A 24,750-nucleotide genomic window follows, 5' to 3' on the forward strand; every position below is an offset into this window, starting at 1 on the left:
TGTTCCTCGTGTCTCTTGGGGACTCTCACTTGAGGATATACCGTCACTTACTTGAGATGGAGCTTGACTATGTCCTCCCTCTGCGCGTGATGCTAGAAATCGCTGAGCGCAAACTCGTTAGATCCAGTAAGCGAAATGTCGTAGCTTCAAGTCTCACCTAGACAGTCGATTCTTTCAAGTCATGTTTATATCGTCACTTACTTGAGATGGAGCTAGGCTATGTCCTCCCTCTGTTTTGTATACTCGTTAATGAGTCGTCTTTAGGGCACGCCCAGTCTCGGACAAATGTACTTTCTTCGTCTGACTCTCGGGAGCTTTCGTTCCAAGATGTCATTACTAAGTTTACTAACTTTCGGGGGCTCTCTCTACTGACTACTGACACATCGTCACTTACTTGAGCTGGAGCCGAGCTATGTCCTCCTTATGTGAGCTTTGCTAGAAATCGTTTAGTGTATACTCGTTGAGTCGGGCACGCCTTTAGCCTTAAAGGCGTCCCGGAGGATGTTGTACTGCTCTTCGCCTGTCTCTTGGGGACTCTCACTTGAGGATATACCGTCACTCACTTAAGATGGACCTGAGACACCGCCACTTACTTGAGCTGGAGCCGGGCGATGTCCTCCCTCCGCGCGTGCGCCAGCAGGTCGCCGAGCGTGTACTCGTGCGCCGCGAGCGCGCGCGCCGCCGAGTCGGGCACGCCTCTAGGGCACGCCCACTCGCGGAGGATGCTGTACTGTTCCTCGTGTCTCTTGGGGGCTCTCACTTGAGGATTTACAGTCACTTACTTGAGTGAGACTGAGCCTAATTAAGTCCTCCCTCTTTTTAATTGTAAGTATACTCATTAAGTCGGACGCCTTTAAGACACGCCTTGTCTCGGATCATTGTACTGTTCTTTGTCTACCTCTCGGGAGCTTTCGCTCCTGAGATATCATTACTTACTAACTCACGGGGCTTTCCCTTCTGATATATCGTCACTTACTTGAGATGCAGCCTAGTTATGTCCTCCCTATGTGAGTTTGGCTAGAAATCGTTTAGTGTATACTCGTTGAGTCGGGCACGCCTTTAGCCCTAAAGGCGTCCCGGAGGATGTTGTACTGTTCTTCGTCTGTCTCTTGGGGACTCTCACTTAAGGATATACCGTCACTTACTTAAGATGGACCCGAGACACCGCCACTTACTTGAGCTGGAGCCGGGCGATGTCCTCCCTCCGCGCGTGCGCCAGCAGGTCGCCGAGCGTGTACTCGTGCGCCGCGAGCGCGCGCGCCGCCGAGTCGGGCACGCCTCTAGGGCACGCCCACTCGCGGAGGATGCTGTACTGTTCCTCGTCTATCTCTGCAGGACTTTCACTCCTGAGAAGTAAAATTTATTTATTAATATCAGGGTTCGAAACGATAATTATCTTGATAATAACAGATGGATAATTATCGGTTGATAATAAAAAAATGCACTTGTGAAAGTGAACTGTATTCGAAGTTTTCGAACGTGTATTTCCGCACTTGCTTCGGGCGTTAATCAACATAGATAGTTATAAAACCTATATCTATTTAGCTCCACAACGATCACTCTTTTAGCTAGCGTCAAAATATTTATCTATTTTTATAGATAACTTGACAACAATAAGCAACTAAAACATAAAGCAACATTCGAAATGAATAACTCGACTTAAAACAATGTAACGTCAGAATTTCTTATGAAACTATATGAAAAATGTATCTTATACTGTTGATAATTATCCGATAATTATCATGAAGCGTAATTATCTTGACAATTTCGAACCCTGCTTATTATTAGCTTGCTTTGATGATTTAATAAAATTTAAAATGTCTTGCTAAGGTTCTGTATTCAAAGACAACTGCGGGAGCTACTCCGAAAAACGCTATCTGAAGTTTCAATTTCAATTGTTGCCATCCCTCTCGCGCAAAGCGAAATTCCCACATGACCGATGATGAAACTACTTACATAAACAGCGTTTCCGAGAAGGGCTGCTGCGCTGGACTAAATATTCGATGTGTAATTGCTTTTGGACCAAGAAAAACTGTCATTTCGTATTCATCCCCAAAAATTGGAAAATGACAAGTTCACCTTTTTCATTTCATCATTTATTGCCCCACAAACGAGACACAGAAAAATAGGTCATAACTATGTGCTGCACATAAGTACGAATCGTCATTCCTATTGTTTGTCTATGATATTAATAACTTTTATTAGACTGGAAGATGTTTACCTCGGCCTCCTGTCCACGAGATCTCGCATAACTTGAGTCTGCATTCGCTGCTCTTCAAGTATTTGTCTAAGCAACGCCTGGTACTGCTGATAGCTGTCTATCAGCTCTTGGTGTAACCTGAAACAACATACACGTTAGTATTGTTAGTAGCTTTCTCTCTCTGAGTAGTGACTTATCATATTTTCTACAAAATCACGTAGTAGTTAGGTAGTTTTAAGGCAGAGTTTAATAGAACCACTCTCAAGTAGAGTTTAATAGAACCACTCTCACTCGTTTGGTAGATGTCGTAAGAGGCGACTAAGGGACTAATCTGTGAACATAAGGCCTCTCCAACTAAAGCCCGGTCCGCGGGCACGTAGAATTTTGTCCAATGACTCCCAGCTACCCATCCTTATCGCTCGCGCGTAATTATATTGCTGTCGCGACTGTGCGACTGGCACCCGCAGTGAGTGTGCGAGCGCGATAGCTACATAATTACTCACGAGCGATAAGGATGGGTAGCTAGGGGTCATTGGACAAAATTCTACGTGTTCACGGACCAGACTACAGTCAAATCAGTGTGGGGAGTATCCATATTCCTCTGGTAATGGTCCTGCAGTAGAAACGAGATTTCCTGGTGATGATTATCTTGCCTTCTCATTTGGATCACTTACTTGTGGTTTTCCTGCCGGAGCTGGTGCAGCTGGTGGTCGCGGGAGTTGGCGGTGGACACGGCTGAAGGAGTGGCCACGTCGGCCGCCGCGCAGCCGCTGTTGGCGCCGCGAGACTCCTGCCGCCAGTTGGCGCCGGCTCTAGCTACTCACTTGTGGTTCTCCTGGCGCAGCTGGTGTAGCTGGTGGTCCCTGGAGTTGGCGGTGGACACGGCTGAAGGAGTGGCCACGTCGGCCGCCGCGCAGCCGCTGTTGGCGCCGCGAGACTCCTGCCGCCAGTTGGCGCCGGCTCTAGCTACTCACTTGTGGTTCTCCTGGCGCAGCTGGTGTAGCTGGTGGTCGCGGGAGTTGGCGGTGGACACGGCTGAAGGAGTGGCCACGTCGGCCGCCGCGCAGCCGCTGTTGGCGCCGCGCCGAGACTCTTGTCCCGCCAAGTTGGCGCCTAGCTCTGGAATGGTTAAAGGAATACATTTTAGATGCACCAAACATGGATATGCTGGATTTTGTAACAATAGAACTGGAATCTGCTTTTGACAACTAAGGAAACTTTGGTTTCAAGGGTGAAAAAACTTATTTAGGGTTCTATATTGGCTCACATAAAATTCTAAATCCTATTCTTTGTCTTACTACCGATTTGTGTTCATAATAATCTCTCTTCATAATTTTATTTTTCATACTTTTTTTATTCATACATTTTTATTACTATCATCGGAGCTCATAACAGTTAGTAATCATAATTTTTTTATCAATACTGTTACTACCAAGAACCATTTAAAATACATAATTTTTAGTTTCAGATCTTTTTTCTTCATAACATTCATTGATCATATTGTTTTAATTAATAATGTTGTTACTAAGAACATACTTCAACTCATAATGTTGTTGTTCAGAATAATTTACTTTATAACAGATATACTCGTATCTTTAAAAAAAATCAGCAGAGCATGCAGCATGAAAGCAAGCATGCAGCATGCATTGGTATCTCCTCGTCTCCGGCGCTGCGGGATGTGCAGCCCTTCCGCCCTTGCGTAACGAGGCTCAGGCACCCACGCTTGCTTCCGCAGCTTCGGCTTTTTGGACCGCCATCGGCGCCTTCGGCGCCTCGGCGACCAGCCTCAGCCGCTCCAGCTCGCCCGGGCGCCTGAGCCTCGTTACAGCGGGCGAGGGCTGCCCTCCCTCCGCGCCTCCGGCTTTTAAATTACACTCTAGGGGTAGGGCAGACAAGACTACGTGGAGTCGGTTTTGCAGCGATTCGTTTCTGTCACGTTAGTTTTGTGGCCAAAATATTGCCTGTTTTGGACCATTTCAAATTAATATAATGTTAAAATACGAATATAGACATCATGATTTTCAATAATATGGATAAATACACTTATGAGTCATAAATTTATGAAAACAAATATTAGGATACATCACGTTTATGAATATTATAGTTATTTATTCGAATGATTATGAGTTTCGATCATTAGTATAGAAAAATATAAGAAAACAAATGTTAGTAAAAACTAAGTGTATGATTAGTGATATTATGAATATCAATGATTATGTTTTTAAATATGTAGGTTTTAATTTTTTTATGAAGAATGATCATTATGGTATCAAATTGTATGAGAAATATTTTCGGACCTCCAATGATAGGAATTGAAAAGTTATGTAAGAAAATGCGCTACCCTTATTTAGAGGCAAATAACTTGTATTACTAGAACGATGTAAAATTAACTGAGAAAAATACTTATTGTTGCTGTTCGATTGAAACTCAGCTGAATAGATTACAGAGTTACGAAACTTATAAAACCAAGACGATTCTTAGGACGATATAGCGACACTAGAGCTGAATCTTTATTCAAGAAAAGTTACTAGCTTTATTCAAGGAAACTTTGGTTGCAAGGGTGAAAAGACTTATTTAGAGGCAAATAACTTGTATTCTGAGATAGGCAAATAACTTGTATTCTGAGATAGGCAAATAACTTGTATTACTAGAACGATGTAAAAATTTACTGAGAAAAATACTTATTGTTGCTGTTCGTTTGAAACTCAGCAGAATAGATTACAGAGTTACGAAACTTATAAAACCAAGACGATTCTTATGACGATATAGCGACACTAGAGCTGAATCTTTATTCAATAATAGTTACAAGCTTGTGATTTGTACAAGTTAAAAAATCCAACCAGTTTTAATACATTCTTCACTTTTGTCTGATCTTGCAGATGGCATTCGTTACTGTTATTTTACGGAAAAAATTACAGATTGTACTAGAAACGTAATGAAAATTATCTAAAAAATCAAAATCATCTAACCTGGCGACAACACAGTAATAGCAGCTTGCACAGCATTTCTCACTAAGTTATCCAGCGCAAACATCCAATGGGGCTTTATGCTGTGCATCCTCAGCACCGCATTCACTGCCTCTTGGAACATATAGATGGCGGCATGAAGCTCGTTTATGGCCTTGGAGTCGAAGTCCAGTTCCTCCTTCAAGGTTGTGATGGCTTGTTCTATGACGCTTCTGTTCTGGTCCATTATGTAGTCCTTGAGCGCTAGGCGGAGGGTTTCTAGGTGATGCTGTTGAAAAAGATATTTATTTGTCAATAACGCCAGTTTTCACAAACGTTACTATGACGTCTCACAGTGCGCGTGGACGCACGGGGTGACACACGAACCAATCACAGAGCCCTATTCAACGCGGTGCTTTCGATTTGCTGCTGCACTTAAGCAAGCATCGTTTGTGAATACGGGCGTAAAATCATTGAACAAAATGTGACAAGTCCTTAGCGTTCTTAGGCATGTATCTTATAAGCGGTTTTTTCCGCTTGTTCCGAACCAGTCATAATGTAGGTAACGTGTAACAATGTGACTCTGAATTGGAGAAAGAAATATCCCGTCAAGTCACTGTTACTGGTTAGGTTACATCTATTTACATATCTTCCCAACCAGTCACTGTAGCCGGCATTTTTTGACTAACTAAGTATTTTATTATTTCTTTTTAATAAAATGTTGGAGCAAATTAACACTTGACCAACTCACCATCGTAAGAAGAGTGTTACCAAAGTCCTGTTGTACACTCAACATCCATTTTGAGCAGATTTTTTCACTGTCCTGCTCCAACACTCGTGAAAGAGTGAGACGGCGTTGTGAGTCTTTTTTCAATAGATAAAATCCATCGTGCTCTACGTCTATTGATGAACGAGGTACGCTTGTCATGTCCACCTGAAAAAAAAACATGAAATTAAGAATATTCCCAAGCGGCGCAGGACCGGACTTTGTGGAAATCCTTGGGGGAGGCCTTTGTCCAGCAGTGGACGTCTTTCGGCTGAAACAACAAGAATATTGTCGGCCGTTTGGTGTAGTGGTTCAGAACGGACTACTATGCCGAGAGGTCCCGGGTTCGATTCCCGGCCGGGCAGAAATTGAAATGATGAATTTTAATTTCTGTGACGGGTCTGGGTGTAAATATGTATAATATGTATGTATTTAATAAAAAAAAAAGTATATAAGTAGTATATCCGTTAAGCTAGCACCCATAACACAAGCATTGAGTTGCTTACTTTGGGGCTAGCGGGCGCTGTGTGAAATTGTCCAAAGATTTGTCCAAAGATTTATAATATTACCAAGTAGTGAAAGTTATACAGGGTGACTTGTAATGAGTGAACATTCGTGCAAGGGATTATAAAATCCGGTCGCCGAGCAGTCACTCACTGCGGCCGCCCTTTGCACAGCCGCGACAGCAATAAATTACACATGAGCGATAAGGATGGGTAGCTTGGGGTCATTGTACGAAATTCTATCTGCTCGGCGACGGCACTTTAGTACAGGTAATTTGCCACCAATTTAGTTTTGTATAATATGTCTACTCAAAACTGAACCATTTATGAGTCTTCTTGTATATTTAATCTGGCAATAAATATTTTTAATTTAATTACCTCAGGTGACAGCAGACCTCCCGAAGAACTCCGCCTGTTGAGGATAGTATCGCTACTATCCATCTCATCGGTGGACGGAGTATTTGGCATAGTACTGTAGGGATACATATAACATTTTAATATTAACAATACATAGGATTTGGAAGCATGCTTTTTTACGTGTATTGACTTTTCTAGAGCCATATTTAATTTTCTTGCAAATATATTTAAGGAACAGTCAGAACATGCTTCCTTAACGGTCTATTTCGTAGTTAAACTAATTTCATATATTTATTTAACTGTAATACAAAAGGTTAGTAAATATAGCGTTAGTAATAATGACTGAGCATTTACACGAAAACTGTATGTAAAATTTTGACTACAAAAATGTGTTGGTGGTTTTGGTGAAGTGAAAAAGCTTATGGTTTGTGATTGTGTTAAAATGATTTCATAGAATGCAATATTTTATGATTTTGAAGTATACCTTTAACTTAAGAAATGAAATGATTTACTATTAACGATATTCAATAATATTAATCTCATTACAATTTTATTTCCCCTTATTGTTAGCTATCTAAATAAATTATTATTATTATTTTTACAATATACACTGTCGTATGTGCAACTAGTTTGTAACTTTGACAATGTCCTTTTAGCGCTATTTTTCTTCCACTCACTTGGTCAAGTTAATAAAGTACTTAATATCTGCTGCATTTTTTTAATTATTGCAGATAAAATAAGAATCAAAATAGCTTCCGCTATATCGATAAGAGTTGAAAGTAGCTGACAAATATAGTATTCTATGAACTCTTTAAGGTGCATTTAAACTGTTTGAGCATTTTCAGTGTCAGGCGTATTATTCCACGCACGCGAGATTGGCCTAATAATACTATTTTTCTAATCCATGATTTATTAAAGCACGTCTGATACGCGGATTAATCTGGCAATGTCTACAACATTTTGGTTTCCACTGCTGAGGCGGCTTATTCTACTATTCCCCGTTGACAATCCCCGTTAACGCCAATTGGAGCTTTTCAATGAGGAATAATGAACTAAAAAGTTCATTAATCCCCGTTATTATTAGGATTTTATTTTGAACGTTTTAGTTCATTATTCCCCATTATAAGTTACAATTTAACGTTAACGGGATTAATGAACTTTTTAGTTCATTATTCCCCATTATAAGTTACAATTTAACGTTAACGGGGAATAGTGAACAAAAAGTTCACTAATCCCCGTTGACGGGGATTGTCAACGGGGAATAGTGGAATAAGCCTGCTGGAACACGACGCAACCTTTTCTAACTTATCAGAGGCAAACGTTTCTCCGTTTACTCTCTACATTCTGGCTAAGCGTCTTATTAGAGACGACTAAGGACACCAGGCCACCCCAGGCCTGATGTCCTGAGTCGTCTCTTACGTTCATGGAATAAGTGGGAGTGAACCTATTTTGCTCTGATTGATCAAATTACATACAGAATCCCGATGGGGTCCTATTCTGTCAAATGCCGCGTGCGTGGACCAATTCGCATGACACTAAAAACGCTTAAAATTACCTGCTAGTAGACAAGTCCGGTGGGTATATCAGTATCGGTGAGAGCATCGACGAAGCCGTCCGTGTAATCGTCGGGTTAGACCGGATCGTTTTCACCCTTTTTGCGGGAAAACAAACACAGGCTTAGGTGCAAAGCAAACGACATATGTTAAGACAGGTGTTAACAACCGTGGGAGTTGAAATGTGCGACTTTTGAGAGTCTTTTTTGGCGTTTCTGCTTCTATAACGATGCGGGGTGAAGGACGTTTGTTTATTAGCATATTATCACTTCATTTCACACGATGCAGGCATCAATGAATTTATAATCAATGAAATGAAAACATCTTGCGTTCTGTCGCTTATGTTCTTTGCAATGGCCTGTATAACTTCGATATCGAAATCTATTCTATCGTTGCATGTAGATTTGCAGCAACAATTTTGATAAAATTCACATAAAATGATCTCTCATATACTATGTTTCTAAACACATATAAAGAAGTATTTCTTATGATACTGAATAAAATGAAGCATAGACTTCAGTCAAGAGGAAATAATGGGAATGTATATATGCCAATTGATTTCATGTAAAACTCAATCCAGCAATAAATATCGACACAAGCTCCTGCCACCAAACTGATAGTATGATGGTAACATCGAAACGACAAGGACAGGCAGACTGTGAACATTCGCCCCAATATATAAATAAGGCAAAAGTAAAGCATCTTCAAACTACTTAAGTCGCAAATTCAGATGAAATTTCAATTTAGTAAATAATAAGTTATTTGACGGAGTTATCAAAAATATCTTTAATATGTAGTTGTTTCGTACATATTTCCTTTTTTTAGCTGTTTGCTTACTAAGTTTGAAAAGAAAGAATAAAGGTTATAGCACACTTATCAACCCAGAAAGGGGTCAACACCGGGTTAATAAAAATGCGCTACGTCCTTGAGATGCTAATATGAAGGTGCTTTACTGTTTTCTTTTACTATGGCACCGCATTCCGATTTTCACGATAGCAGTACTTTGAAAGTTATCTAAGCATAAGTTTCGTTTAATATTGCACAATCTCTTATTTAATATTAAAAGTTATATCTCATGCGAATTTAAATATAATGTGTCCGTGTCCCCATAGACATTTAAAACTCATATAAATGTAATACATTAATAAAATTACTTGATTATTGTAGATACAAGAAGCATTCTTGAGTTTAATTAGTAAGAATTTTATTACCAAAATCCTCTTTTAAATAATGGGAATTTAAGTGTATTTAACTACAGTATGAGACATTGGCAGATATGAGTTGATTTGACGATGTAATTTTAAAAGTTCTTTATTTTAAATCTTGTGGGTTGAGAATGAAATAAAAACAAATCAACCTCATTCGCCAAAATAACAAAATTATATCATGCTAACGCTAAAACTCAGCTTTAACTCTAAAACCATGCATTCACTAAAACTAATGCACGTGTAAACTGCGTCTAAGAATCCATGCGATTGATTTGAACACGGAAAACAACAGAAATCATGCCTTTAAGGATTAAAATTATTCTACACTTCTACTTTACTTCTTCTAACTTTTAAAATCAGGTACAGTTAGAATTTTCAATCCTTAGCACAGATTTTTACATATTTACTCTATCCATCTCTCTCACTGTCACATAAAGGTACATTCCCATGAGAGCAAAACAGGTTTTAAGTTTGCTGAATTCTCAAATCATAGTGGCTTAATTAGTTTAGAATAGTGGCTCTAGCTGTGCCAACCGCTTAGTTGCTAAAAACTGATCCTAATTAAGACGTACCTTTACGCGTTTCAAAGTGAGCGAGAGAGAAGGATAGATCGATATCGATTTGTGACCTATGGGTATCAATGAATATTTTAATTAATTTATTGAATACTTACTCAATCTCAGGGGAGCTAGGCAGGTTTCCAGGTAAAGAAGGCTCAGATATCTTCTTCTGAGCTAGCTGGGGTCTGGCTTTGTCGGCGGGGACAGATATACTCCGGCTGTAGTCCATGCTACTGCCGAGACGACTGGGTTGCTTCTTCTTTCTAGAAGATAATGAGATTAAATGGAATTAATTTTATGACGAAACTAGCTTTCCACCCGCGGCTTCGCCTGCGTGGAATTTTGTCTGTCACAGTAAAACTTTATCGCGCGCGTCCGTTTCAAAAACCGGGATAAAAACTATCCAATGTCCCTTCCCGGGACTCAAACTATCTCTATGCCAAATTTCATCAAAATCGGTTCCGTGGTTTAGGCGTGAAAGTGAGACAGACAGAGTTACTTTCGCATTTATAATATTAGTATAGATTAAAACTTAAACGGACCAGCCGGACTAAGATGCGCGCCACGGTATAATCTTACGACGAATTTATTGATTTTAGACGACAAGCCTGTACATTTGTCGTCTTAAATCGTCGATAAGATTTTATCATGCGCATCTTAGTTCGGCTGAAGAATTTGGCATTTTAGATCTAATTTACCTCAGAAACTACATTTAGGTAGATTCAAAATCGAGTCAATTCGAGTGAATGACTGTGTTTTAAAACTTAATTGATCAGCACAATTGATATTAATTAGATAATACGATTTAATTGAGGCGCAAGATTCAAATGGAAAATCCAATTAGTACGACTAATTGAAATATAATTTGTTAAATTAGTGTTGATAACGTAAATCAATATCAGATACCTATATCAAATCACGATATAAAATTATTTTTAATCTGCATCTCACAATAGTAAAAACATGGGAATTATTTATGTACGTTTTTTTATGAGCTTGCCATTGATATCAATCTCACCGAAGGGAAAGTGCAGATGAGATATATGGTGGAGTGAGCTTACCCAGAAAGTGCCACTCTCTCGTGATTTTAAGGTCATAATGTTGGTATAATTTTTAATCTCTGTACTTACTCGCACAAAAATGGGTCTTCAAGCAATTCAGCAGCGGTAGCTCGCTGCTCCGGTTCAGGTATGAAACAGCGTAAGATGAAATTTTTCGCTCTCTGCGACAGCTCATTTGGAATCTCTGGGTGCGTTTTATAGTATCCGACCTTTAAAAAAAGTTTCAAGTTACTTTATACCTAATAAAATATACAAAAACCTATGTAATCACTAAATAATAGTTGATAAAAGTTTACCTTAAACAACGCCGCCTGTGGTGATCCTAATTCGATGAACGGTGGGTTGCCTGTTGCCATTTCTACTACGGTGCATCCCAAAGACCAAATGTCAGCCTATAAAAGAAAATTTCTTATAAAGACAATGAGTTTTTGAGCGTCAGGCAAGAGAAAAGTATTCGTCACTTTATGACAAGGCTACAAGATGACTACATCTTATAGCAGACTGAAATTCAGAATCTAATAACACAAAGGTGTAAAAAAGTACCAGTATGTATCCTAAAACAAATAGTCCAATATTTCATGTGACCAAAATTATTATGAGAATATCAAACCTCATTCAAAATAGAGTCTTATAACTTCACAATAAGATCGCTAATACTCACAGGCGCTCCATACCCCCTCTGCCCCTTATCTATGACCTCCGGGGCCATATACTGCAATGTCCCCGCGAATGTTTCAGTCGAAGGGCACAGCCCGGCCAAACGCTTTGACGTCCCGAAGTCGGGTATCTTTACCACAGATATGTAGGTATAATAAAGTCGCTAATACTCACAGGCGCTCCGTATCCCCTCTGCCCCTTATCTATGACCTCCGGGGCCATATATTGCAATGTCCCCGCGAATGTTTCATTCGAAGGGCACAGCCCGGCCAACCGCTTTGAGGTCCCGAAGTCGGATATCTTCACCACAGCGATGTAGGTATAATGAAGTCGCTAATACTCACAGGCGCTCCGTACCCCCTCTGCCCCTTATCTATGACCTCCGGGGCCATATATTGCAATGTCCCCGCGAATGTTTCAGTCGAAGGGCACAGCCCGGCCAGTCGCTTTGACGTCCCGAAGTCGGATATCTTCACCACACCACTGTATGTGTTCACGAGAACGTTGTCGCCCTTTATGTCGCGGTGGACGATTTTTTGGTCGTGGAGGTATTTTAGACCTGAGAGGTGAAGAAATTACACTATAATCTTGTTATAGTTCCAAAATAGTGAACTGTCCTATCGATGACATTGACAGTGGGGCGCCACCGTCAATACCGGATCGCTGGTTCCGATTTTTGCCATGTTGGAAACCATATAGTTGAACGATGGTAGCGCCCCCCTGTCATTGAGTTTGGTGGGACAGTTCAGCTTGGGTCATCTATATCCACGTGCTAATTTGAATTGACAAATGTCAAAAGAAGAAATCATGAAATAGAAGCATCGTTTCAGGTATTTAGAATATGAAAATTCCTGCAAAATTCTTCATTACAATTTGTATATGAAAAATTTTTAGGTTAAAATTAATATTTTACGGCATAATAATAAAACAGTAATTCAAATACTTCAAAAATACGTATTCATTTTTGAACGATCACGAAGATGCTACATCAATCTTAACTTAATAGCACTTCTGTATGTTTTATCAACTTTTGGGAAGGTTTCAAGATTAATAACTTTTTAAATACTAACCTTCAAGGATCTGTTTGGTATAATAAGCGATTGTGGCTTCGTTTTCTTTCAACGGACCCCATTTGGACCTTAAAAGAGCGGACAAAGAACCTCCAGGCACTTGCTCCATGAAAATCTTGAAGTAGTTATTCTCAGAGATTGATCCAAGGTACTGCAAAAATAAAATAAATATTTATTTAATGTAAGATCGTTTCTGTAAGGGACCTGAACTTCTGAACTATACGTCTAGAAAATTTTTAATGAGTGAAGAACATTACTTAACAATCGATCAACATGGAAAGCATTGGGGGAGGCCTATGTTCAGCAGTGGACGTCCTATGGCTGAAGTGATGATGATGATTCTCTTTATGGAGCGTCATAAAGAACGATCACTAGCTTTTCTTAACCAGTGACCTATTTAGACTTTTCATCGGTTCTGCGACAGATGGCGCACTGACATACCAGCTTTATCATCATCTTTTCAAAAGTGAACTTTCTTCTGGGCCACCCTGTATTATAAATGCGAAAGTAACTCTGTCTGTCTGTCTGTCTCACTTTCACGCCTAAACCACTGAACCGATTTTGATGAAATATGGCATAAACATAGTTTGAGTCCCGGTAAAGGACATAGGATAGTTTTTATACCGGTTTTTGAAACAAGGACGCGCGCGATAAAGTTTTTCTATGACAGAAAAAATTCCACGCGGGCGAAGCCGCGGTCGGAAAGCTAGTATTCACATATTTGTCCCTTTAGGACATGCACGGGAAGTGTGAGAGTGGTCTTATCCTACACTCCCGAATCCACAAGACTTTTTACATACTATCATACCTGAACGATATTCCTGTGCCTCAGCTGTGAATGCAGCATGATTTCCTCATGTAAAGGCTGGACATCACCAAGATTCTTCTCAGGAATCTCCTTGACTGCGATACGGACTTGCGTGTTGAGATCTCTGGCCGCGTATACAACGCCGTACGTGCCTTTACCAAGCACCACGCGTTTGTTGCAATCGTCCAACTCGTATTCAAACTGGAAAAATAGTCTTTGGATAAAATAATGTTTTTTAATACATTTACTCGTACAAGTTATTTAAGTTAAAAGTTAACTTCTTCTCTTATGAAGGTTATAACAACTGAGAGCACAACCCTGTCAGACTTAGGGCCCATTTTTCAATCGTCATTTAACTTTTAACTGAAGAATAAACTGACATAATTATTTTCCATACTGAAACTGTCAATGTGCCAAACTTATTCTTTAGCTATAAGTTGCCCGACGATTGAAAAATCTGCCCTTAATGAACTACTATACTGGTCATAAATAAGTAAAGAATCAAATTATAAGGTCATAGATAAGCTGAATCCTTCGTCACTAGATCATGGAGGCATTAAAGTTTAATCATAAACTGATGAAACAGATACTAAGTAGCTACGCAAAATATTTTATCGTAATTGCACTTATTGTCTAAGTATATTCAAGTGCGATACTATCTACAACAAAGTTATGCAACAAACGTGCGTGAATGACAAAGTTATCTTATCAATAACGTTTGTAAATAACCGATAACAACTATCAATAGCACGATTTCGATATTATACGATTATTAATATTGAATTTATTGATAAGTGATATGATATTTCGCTCTTCATGTTGATAAATTGGCAATCTTGATTTACGAACTATGACGATGGCAAACGAGCTATGAAGGGCACGTGCTACTTACTAAAACAGAAAACCAACATATAGGGGAGAGTTCGGTATATTGTACCGCCGGGTAAATTGTACCACCCTCATATTTCGTAAAGTATTTATTGAATGTCTGTAATTGCAACACTCAGTGATACACAACTAAAATCAATTAATATCGGCCATGTGGTTTTTGCCGTGACAACAAACACGTGTGTTTTATTTTGAAAAGTATTTTTTCATTGTTTTCAAGTAACTTTTGACAATACATGTTTGGATTGTAATTTTGTTAAATTTAATCACAGGGTGTTTCTAATATATTATTTAGAAGCGTAAATTAGTGTGGATTACAATTATTTGAAACATTTTTCGGTATTTATAAGCTATATTTTTTACCGATTTTTTAAAAGCACTATCGCCTAGTCGGCTAAATTGTACCACATCAAGTTGTATGGAACTTTACCAACGGATTTTGAATTTTTTTTTAGTAAATTATATTTTGAAGTTATAATAGCGTAGTTATGTTTGACTAACAATAAATGAAAGCAAAAGACTGGCAAAGTAGATTAGGTACAAGTGTGCGTTACGATAATTGGAATTACAAAACTTGTACTCAAAATCGTGATAACGTGTAAAACAATATGGATTGTCTATGTTATTAACTACTGTTCCTCTTCGTTTCCTAATTTGTTAAGAATGTATCGTATAATATTTTGCGATAGTTTTTTTAAAGGCTTGAAATTTATTGAAATCCAATTTAGTAACCCTGTGGTACAAATTATCGAACCGGTTGGCTAAATTGGACCGAAGCTCTGAACTCGTACTTTGTTGATTTGTGCTAAATATACAACAATCATGTTAATTAATACTTAGGAAATAGTAAGTTGAATAATGTATCTTTTATTATATACCATGGACATTAGCAAAAACAAAAGAAAACTATGTGTAAAATGGGATTGAAAAAAACTGGTCCAAATTAGCGGACTCTCCCTTATTACGATATGACGTCACAATATTTAAAACAAATGTGGTAAAAGTAATGTTTATGTAGTAGGTATTGAACATCTATGAGAAAAATACTCTTTGTTATTTTAATCTAATAGTTTCAAATTCTCATTTGTACTCGCGTATTTTCTAACACACGAGCAAACTTCCTCTCGTGCGAGCGTATACATGTGCTAGTAAGATCATAAATCACGAGAAAAACGCTTCAGGGGAACTACTATTACGTACGTAACTTGAATGTCATAACAAGCTAAAAATTCGCCGATTAAAGGTAATAGTTGTTGTGATTTGGTTTCGATCCCGTTCCAGGAGGGCTACTCCGAAACGTTGTTTACGTAGTTTCGGGTCTATCTGTCACTCACTCATGCTGGCATCTCGCTTTGCGTGAGAGGGATGGAAACATTCGAACCTTTGTAAAATCTTACCTTCAACTGATCCTGCATGACACTGGTGTCCAAATCGGTGACTTTCTCGTGGTCTGCGGTCATTTCCCCCAACAAATCGTGAAGTCGCTGCCTGCACCCTTCGGAAGGGAGGAATATTTGGAAGTCGTCTGAGTTCTCGCTCACGTATAGGAAGAGGCATCGCTCGTCGCGTTTGTATAAACTGAAAAAGTAGACATAGTTAAAATATTATTAGTCTAGCTGCTGTAGGATATAATCCTTATACCTCAGCTACACTACTCTGAAGATCTAAGTAAGATAGCGTAGACACGCACTTCACTTCAAGCAAGGGGGCGTCCATAAATTATGTGAGACAATTTTGGCTATTTTTCAACCCCCCCGCCCCCCTTGGTGAGATTTGGTGAGATTTTGCCTGACCCCCTCCCCCACCCCCAAATATCACGTGATATTAAAAAAAATCCGAAATTTAATAGTTTTGGAGTAATATAACTGAGAAACATTTTTTTGTGTGTTTTAACGTTGTTGCTAACGAGTGCATCAAAAAGATCTATAAAGTTTAAGCACAGTAGATATATGAGCTAAAGCAGTACGGAAACTTAGCCCTTTCGGCGAGTTAAATACCTACACTTCAACTGAGTGTTAGGGTTGGCACTCTTAATCTTTATAAAATTAATAAGGTTCTGACTTACTTATTTGTTAAAACGTTTATTTAGGTTTTTTAATTATCAAATAATTAGGTTCTATAATGATTGAATACATAATCGAATAAATTGATTAAGTACTATTAGAGGCCGGTAGAAGATATTCTATTCTCATAAATAAAATACCGGATACTTACTTTCACATAGCTTTTGACTCATTTTAAATACAGTTCATCACTTAGTTAGTACTAAGGCGCGCGGAGCAAATTAGTTTATCAAATAGAACACATTAATTGTTAAAAAGCGTAATTACGTAATTTAAAAAGAACTATTACAAAATCAGATGTAAGCACTTTATTTAAAAAGTAATATTTATTCATTTTTACAATTCAGAGTTATTACGAAGTTTAAAAATTAAAGTTCTGGTTTTGAAGATGCCGAGTTAAAGTAGCCGTATACTACGCAATACACTCGTGGCATGTTTTTTGAAAATACAGCGGACAGTGCATGCAATAAAATTATTATTAGAAACACAACGCGCGCGACACTCGCGACGGATGGACTGCGAGGTTCGCTTAGAGCTCGTGTAAAGCGTGCGTCTGTGTGCGTGAGTCTGATTTCGAGCGTTTGTATGAAGCTTCCGTACTGTTTGATTTATCTACTGTGGTTTAAGATTTTAGTTCTTGAAAGTATCTGCTAGGGACGCTGTACAATCATCATACATTTAAATGTCATTTTTTACGCAGTCGCTAGCGGATGACGATTGTGTAAAGTCGCACTAAGCCCACTGATTACGAATAGATCCAGAAAAACACGTGTAGTGACAGCGGTTAGTACTAGGGTCACATTGTTTTTTTACAGAAGTACCTAGTCTATTGTTCCTTTCTACAAAATCACTAATAATCTAGCAAAATCGATTTTGATAAAAAAAGAACTTGTTTTATAATTTTGACATTATCATCATTTATTTTGGGGCTAGCTGGCGCTGTGTGAAATTGTCCAAAGATTTATTATTATTATTATATTATTATTATCATACAAATATCATTTTTAGTCCTGACAAGGAACCCCTAATTAGTTTCGATATGTCTGGCTGTCTGTCTGTCCGAGGTTTTGCTTGGAAACTATTGGCACTAGGGAGCTGTAATTTTGTAGAGGTATGTATATTAATCACGACGACAAAACGGTAGAATAAAATTTTGAAAAAAAAAATTTTTTTTAGCTCCCCTACATGTAAAGTGGGTCGGTCTTTTAAAATGGCTTAGGGGTTTCTAAGACCATTTTTCGATTTAGGGATCCGTTTGCAAAATGTTAAAGTTTAAAGTGCCAATTTTTGTCCGAGTAGGGCGTTCCCCCCCGCTAAAAACTAAACTGTTGGCTTGATAAATCTGGAAAAATTCAAGATTATAGTGCTTTTTATGAACTTTCAAGGAAAACTATAGCGGTTAAGATAGATCAGTTAGTTCAAGACTAATAGTCGTTTTACTCATGTATAATAAAATTTCATACCTAATAAAAATTCCTTAGAAGAAAATATTAAAAGTGACTTTAGATGAAGTAATTGCTTACTTCTGAAATATATTGTGATAACGACGGACAACTAAGGAACCCTACACTGCGCGTGTCACGACACGCACTTGGCCAATTTTTTTACTTAAGATTAGACCCAGTTTTCTCGCAAACTATTTCTCTATTTCTTGTGGAAAAAAATACGTGATATTTCCCGAGACCCCCCCTCTCCCCCACGTGAGATTTGGTGAGGTTTTTGTTGACCCCCTCCCCCCCCTAAAAGCCTCACGTAATTTATGGACGCCCCCCAACCTCACCTCGCATCACCTAATATCCGATTGTTATCGGGGTCAGTCAAAGGGCTCTAACGGTATAAAGTTTGAACACGAAGTGTCTTACTACCCTACTCGGCTAACTTCGGTTCTTCGTCGAAGCGCTGAAGGGAGTAGTGTAGCTGAGGTATTAGACATTATAAACACTACCACATAATCTCTAATGGATATCAACTTATTTAAATGTGTTCTTGTTAAGTAAACTCGTACATAGACAGGTTTGTTACATTCATTTATTGTGCGAATTTGAACCCACGACCTCTCTGGCATACAATTCTGAACTGTACCAAAGTCAGCCTTCAAAGTATTTTGATCATTTCTATAAATAAACACTAGTAAAACATGCTGATTTAATTAGTATTTGAAGATTAGATAGATTAAATTCCAGGAATTCTTATCTGTGACCTACTTGCTATTTGTTTCAATAAAAATAGTAAATTACATGGAATTCGAGATTTAATGATAGTATTGAGGACAATTTCCTTGTTTTGAATAAAAATATGATTAATGTATAGTGACGTCAGATGAATATTTAAGACAGTATTTATATGCCAAAACTATGATACAATAAGTTTTCGTGATTTCTTCCCACGAGATTAGGCGACCCATTACACAAGAAACAACGTAAACTTTGTTTTACACCAGTACTAATGCCTTGATCACAGCAAACGGGCAAACGGGCGGGACAGCCTAGTGCTCTTGGCCGAGTATGAACATTACCAGGCCTGGCTCACTCCGCGCGGTACATCCGATAATTACCTACAGCGAAGTGCCCCGCCGGCGGGTATTATATCAGTCGAGTGTCACGCGCGCGCCCGTCAGGACGCTGGCGTGCGTTGTAGTATGATTATAATTCTATGATCGAAGTATTATTTAAAAATGGACATAAAGAGAAAGAAATATTGTGCGGCGTTCGGGTGTTTAAATTCGAAAAGAAATCTACCGGATTTATCTTTTTTTTCGCTTCCCAAAGATGCTGAAAGGTATGTTGGCCATGTAGGTAATCAATAATTCTTAGTATAGTATAGGAACCTAACCTACTATGACTACTGCTCAGAATGCGTTCGTTAGTTTCAGCCAAATGACGTCCACTGCTGGACAAAGGCCTCTCCCAAGGTTTTCCATAATGAATGCATACCTACTTACCTACATATACGTACCTCATTACAAATAAGTAGATTAATTATTTTTTCACTAGACAGCAACCCTAACAGCGTAAGAAGAGTTCAGAGGCACGCGATAGAAAGAGACAAAACTTGTAGGTGAATAAAATTGTAGGTACGTAGTGCTGTGCGAGCTGAATTCCACTGTATCGCGTCGTAGCAAGACTCGCATTTATTTAAATCGTCTTGCAGAGTAATCCTTCTGTACCTGTACTATTACTTATTCTGTGACATTACGCCGAGTGCTCGGCCGAGCGCTCGATTATGTGACTCGCTCACCCAACTGTCTCGACCGAGTAAACATTTTACTGTCTCGCCCGTTTACTCGGTACGTGTGATCAAGGCTTAAGATCTGCATTACTAAGTTGGTTAAAAACATCGCTCAAAACTCGATTCAATCTCGGTCTCGGATTCCGCTCCATGATTGTTCTAATAGTGATGCAAATTGAATCGAGTTTTGACCTTATCTATCAGTAGCTTATAGTTATCAGTAATCAGTAACCTAAGGCCCGATTCCCACTACGCCGGACCGGCAAATCTGTCGGACCGGTAAAACTGCCGGAAAGACTAGTGGCTGTACAACTTATATGAAGCTATTCACATTATCCCGGATCCGGCATTTTTGCCGAGCGTTTTGTCACTGCAAAGTCCCGGCAGAACCACCGGACCGGAGCAGTGTGAACGAGTTTGTTCGGCATCGATCCCCCGCCCACCATTGGGCTCGCATATTTTGATGAAGTCGTCAACCGCCTCTGTGGTCTAGTGGTAAGACCAGGCCTGTTCATCTCCGCGAGTTTACATCGAAAACAAAACACGCACGATGGCCCACCTACAGGATACTATTCGACAAGGCCTCACATACGAGCGAACATTGACTCACGCACGCGTATTCTTGTGTATGATGGAAAAAATAAAGAAAATGGTGTACTAAATACTGTGCAGTATTTAACTGCCTAAATAATGCCTCAAGACACTGAGAGGTAAATAAGTAGTTAATATTATTCATGATAATTCATGCTAAATCATGTATTTAGTCCGCCATTTTCCGCAGTTTAGCACCTCACGTCACATCATTTTACCGAAGTCAGCCCTATAGCTTCGGCGCAGTGCCGATCACTGACGTTTGTCAACAAAATGGTGCTTGACTCTTGAGACAGGCTAAATTACACCATATTGTTAATGACATTGAGCATACATTTTTTTAAATACCTTCGCGAAGTAAAACTTCTGTACGTAGTACTTATTATTATTCTGTGGTAAGACCTTCAGACGCAGAGATTTTTCTGTTCGGTTTGGTTGGTGGTAGGGCTTGTTTTAAGTCCGCCTGGCTATAGCTACCACCATCTTACCTAAGTCTGTCGCCATAACAACAATGTTAACAGCATTGTTGTGTTCCGGCAGTTAGAGGTAAGATAGCCAGTTCCTCCGTGGTTGAGGATTCCGGGTGAAGCTCGCTTCCACCTTCGGCCTGATCATCACTTACCATCAGGTGTGATACAGGCCAAGAGCTTCCTCGTTGTGGATAAAAAAAAGTAGACTGACTTGACTTACCTATTTTCTTGCGGGATCCGGTGTTATGTGAACACTATCCGGCGTCCGGTTTCCGGCAAATCTGCCGGTCCGGCACAGTGGGAGTGAGGCCTAAGAGACTAACCTGTAAGTCCTGATCATGTCAGAGGTAAACAACCACCGGTGCACCTGGCGGCACGTGCCTCTCATAGAATCCATGCAGAGGTTCAGAATCTCCACCGACTTCTCTTCGGCGCCCATATTGACGTTCACGTACGATGGTATGTATTCCTTAGTCGTTTCTAATATTAGCACCTGTAAAAATAAAAGAATTATAATAAAAAAAACATGACAAGAGAAACAAATATTGGACGACATTTTTCTGAAAGAGCACTTTAATAACTTCAAATAATTATAGATCGTTTCATCCACAAAGACGCCCCACCATTCAAATTCAAATTCAAAACGTTTATTGCATGTCACAGTACAATTTATATGTTGTTTCAAAATAGAGGTATACATGTGACGGCCTGCAAGGGCACAGCAAAACAATCAGAGAGAGGGTTAGTATTTACCTTAAAAATTCATGAACTTTCTTCCGCTAATGTTTGTGTGTTATCCGTAAATTATCCACGAGAGAACGCACACTACAATAATGACGCTTGGATTGCTCGGATCAAACTCACCGCACCCCGCGTTTACCTCGACCAAAAATTGGTGGGGCGCGTCTTCGTGGATGAAACGATCTATAACCTTTCGAAAAAACTTCTTACCCTATTAGCAGAGTAAATACAAATGAGTAGGTCATCTTCATAGAAACGCCCGAGCGCGGTTTGTATGTGAGCGCGCCAATACGTATGCGGCGCGCACGAACACACTGACAAAATTCAGCGTGGATTAGCGGTGATTAAATAAATTAAACTATGAGATTTTGGTACTTACAGGAAACCTGATGATGTTCTCGCTACAACTTTTGGTTGCTTCCACGAAGAATTCCATCCAAAATGAGAACACTTGCTGTTCTGGGGATGTCTCTTCGCTTTTTTTTCTAAACCTGTAGGTGAAGATAGTTAAAACTCCCATTAACATTATAATTTTTTAAATAAGTAAAAGGTGTTAAGAGAATAGATTAATTCATTATTTAATTCCAAATGTATAAATCAATGTCTAATATTTTTCATTGGTTTTGTTGAACTTTACTATAGAAACCTAAAGATTAAAATATTGTAGCACGTTGTTTTACACCTACCGGTCAATCAGCTCGATGTTTCCTATCGTTGACTTCAAATACCAATTAGGTGGTTTCAATTTGAACATAACCTCGGCAGCCTGTATTGCTTTCACGTAGTCCTGAGCTAGAACTGATATCTCGAAGAAGGTGGCCACATCCCAGTAGTCTTTCAGTGAGGATAGACTGCCCTTCTTGCCTATTAGATGGTTTAGGACCATACCTGTGGAGAGATTGATGAATACAATATGGACACATCACAAATAATACAATATAGACACATTTGGGAACAGAATGAAGGTTTGAAGTAAAATTGGGATCACATCATTGGTGTGTGAATCAAATCAAATCAAATATATTTAATTTGCGAACATGGAACTCATCATCATCATCATTTCAGCCACAGAACGTCCACTGCTGAGCATAGGCCTCTCCCAATTATTTCTAGATCGCCCGGTTGGTAAAGCCCGGTCTGTTAGCACGTAGAATTTGTCAAATGACCCCGAGCTACCCATACTTATCGCTCGCGCGTTATTATATTGCTGTCGCGACTGTGCGACGGGCGCCCGCAGAGAGTGTGCGAGCGCGACAGCAACATAATTACGCGCGAGCGATAAGGATGGGTAGCTTGGGGTCATTGGACAAAATTCTACGTGCTCGCAGACCAGACTATAGCGACCTGTATCCAGCGCCTTCCTGCTACCATTACGATGTCGTCGGTCCACCTTGTGGGTGGACGACCCACGCTGCCTTTTACGGTACGTGGCCTCCATATATGTGTGAACTCAATATAAGTTTTCAACTAAAACTCAATGTTACAACTTTTCCCAAACTAATATATTTGTATGCAGTTTACCTATATGCTGCAGCTCTTGTGAATTTTTGAAGTCGTTCCCAGCTATAACTAATAGTGTCGCCAAATTAATGCCTGCATATTCATTTGGCTGCACTTCAAAACCTTGTCTGTACCTGTTGAAAAATAATGAAAATAAAGAACACTAGTAAACTGTTATTTATGTGCCACCTATCCCGGATTTAAATAATTTGTACGACTAGTTAAGGATACAAAGAAATTCGAATCCACGACCGAAGTTGGTATCGAAAGCACTAGGTCATTCAGCCGTCAAAAAACAAAACAACAACGACCTTGAAGTTCTGTTTAACCTTGATCTCATGCGCCCGTATACACAAACATTCCTATGAGGTCTCACAGTGCACGTGGACGCACATGGTGACACACGAACCAATCACAGAGCTCTATTCCACGCTGTGCGTTCGACTTAAGCAAGCATCGTTTGTGAATACGGACGTTAAATTAATAAATTATAAACTACCTATAGTAGAGATGAGACGTATTTACTAGAACAGATCCACACACTAGGTATTTTACAGTACTAAGTGGCACCTATTCCAATTTTTAAAATACTTGATCCACCTAGTATTTTTTAAATTACACGATTTCCGACCCTACCATCAAAGTAATAGAGGTTATTATTGCATAATACGTAGTCGTGTATTACGCGCACCGCGTATTTCTCGTTAAGTATTTTTTAAATTACACGATTTCCGGCCCTACCATCAAAGTAATAGAGGTTATTATTGCATAATCCGTAGTCGTGTATTACGTGCACCGCGTATTTCTCGCTAAGCTTATGTGCGAACGTAGAGATTCACTCCGTCTCTGTCTGACAAACAAATTTGAGCGCAGGCAGGTGTGAGATAGGAATAGGTGTTTGATGTATTACGTAATTTAAACTCTATTTGTACACAGGTAAGGTTTTGAATATTTTAATTTTTGTTCTCTCTCATCCAGCTCACTCCTTGTTGACTAGCCGGTAAAAAACCAGTTTTTATTCTTCCGACAGGTTTGTTTTGGTTTGTTGTCACGCGTCCGTGATAATTGCATAATTTGTATTGAAATAGTAATTTGATAATTAGATTAAATTGGAATAGTTTTCGAGTGTTGATTAGATAGAATTTAACTCCTGTTTCTGAGAAGTTACCCGCTAAAATACCGGTGGTGACAAAAGTTCCCAGAAATTTTTGGTAGTAGATGACCCATGGGGAGTTTTGTCACCAAGATTTTTTGTCTGTGTTTCTTTGTCAATTTGGGCGTGTTCCTTTACATGTATGGAGATTTGCTATTTTTGACATCAACGTTGATAAATTTAGCGATATCTGTGATATTTCTTTAATCTGTAAGCGTTTTGTGAGCGATGTGAAAAAATGTTGAAATGGAACACTCTCAGTTTGACATGAGCCGTCACACGTCCGATTTTTGAAGTGTTTATTTTTTATAGAAGAAACATTCTATTCTACAAGTTATTCAATTTCAAATTGCATTATTAATACTACGGTTGTATCTTTTCAAAGAAAATTGTATTTTAAAGTCATAATACGTGGATTAGTCCGCACT

The 24,750-nt window shown here is 39.1% G+C and overlaps 1 protein-coding gene across 5 annotated transcripts in view; it reads right to left on the reverse strand.

Moving 5' to 3' along the window:
• Nucleotides 1-479: 479 nt before the first annotated feature.
• Nucleotides 480-24,750, reverse strand: part of LOC114352906 (apoptotic signal-regulating kinase 1) — a 33,583-nt gene continuing 9,312 nt past the window's right edge. Inside the window, exons 7-25 of one of the 5 annotated variants that reach the window (XM_028304669.1) lie at nt 23,191-23,303; nt 22,356-22,557; nt 22,049-22,160; nt 21,252-21,421; nt 15,974-16,154; nt 13,689-13,889; nt 12,881-13,031; nt 12,155-12,369; nt 11,450-11,545; nt 11,223-11,362; nt 10,206-10,355; nt 8,327-8,422; nt 6,793-6,886; nt 5,897-6,079; nt 5,170-5,434; nt 3,175-3,319; nt 2,222-2,338; nt 1,319-1,346; nt 480-736 (exon numbers count right to left, since the gene is read on the reverse strand). In XM_028304669.1, the coding sequence (XP_028160470.1) occupies nt 590-736; nt 1,319-1,346; nt 2,222-2,338; nt 3,175-3,319; nt 5,170-5,434; nt 5,897-6,079; nt 6,793-6,886; nt 8,327-8,422; nt 10,206-10,355; nt 11,223-11,362; nt 11,450-11,545; nt 12,155-12,369; nt 12,881-13,031; nt 13,689-13,889; nt 15,974-16,154; nt 21,252-21,421; nt 22,049-22,160; nt 22,356-22,557; nt 23,191-23,303 (2,806 nt within the window). In that variant the 3' untranslated portion in view covers nt 480-589. Of the gene's footprint in view, nt 737-1,130; nt 1,347-2,221; nt 2,339-3,174; nt 3,320-5,169; nt 5,435-5,896; nt 6,080-6,792; nt 6,887-8,326; nt 8,423-10,205; nt 10,356-11,222; nt 11,363-11,449; nt 11,546-12,154; nt 12,370-12,880; nt 13,032-13,688; nt 13,890-15,973; nt 16,155-21,251; nt 21,422-22,048; nt 22,161-22,355; nt 22,558-23,190; nt 23,304-24,750 lie in introns of those variants that run through there. The other 4 variants (XM_028304668.1, XM_028304671.1, XM_028304670.1 and 1 more) reach the window with 4 other exon arrangements.

The sequence above is a fragment of the Ostrinia furnacalis genome, unplaced genomic scaffold, assembly GCF_004193835.3.
Source record: "Ostrinia furnacalis isolate ACB-3 unplaced genomic scaffold, ASM419383v2 OfSCF1475, whole genome shotgun sequence".
Lineage (NCBI taxonomy): Eukaryota > Metazoa > Arthropoda > Insecta > Lepidoptera > Crambidae > Ostrinia > Ostrinia furnacalis.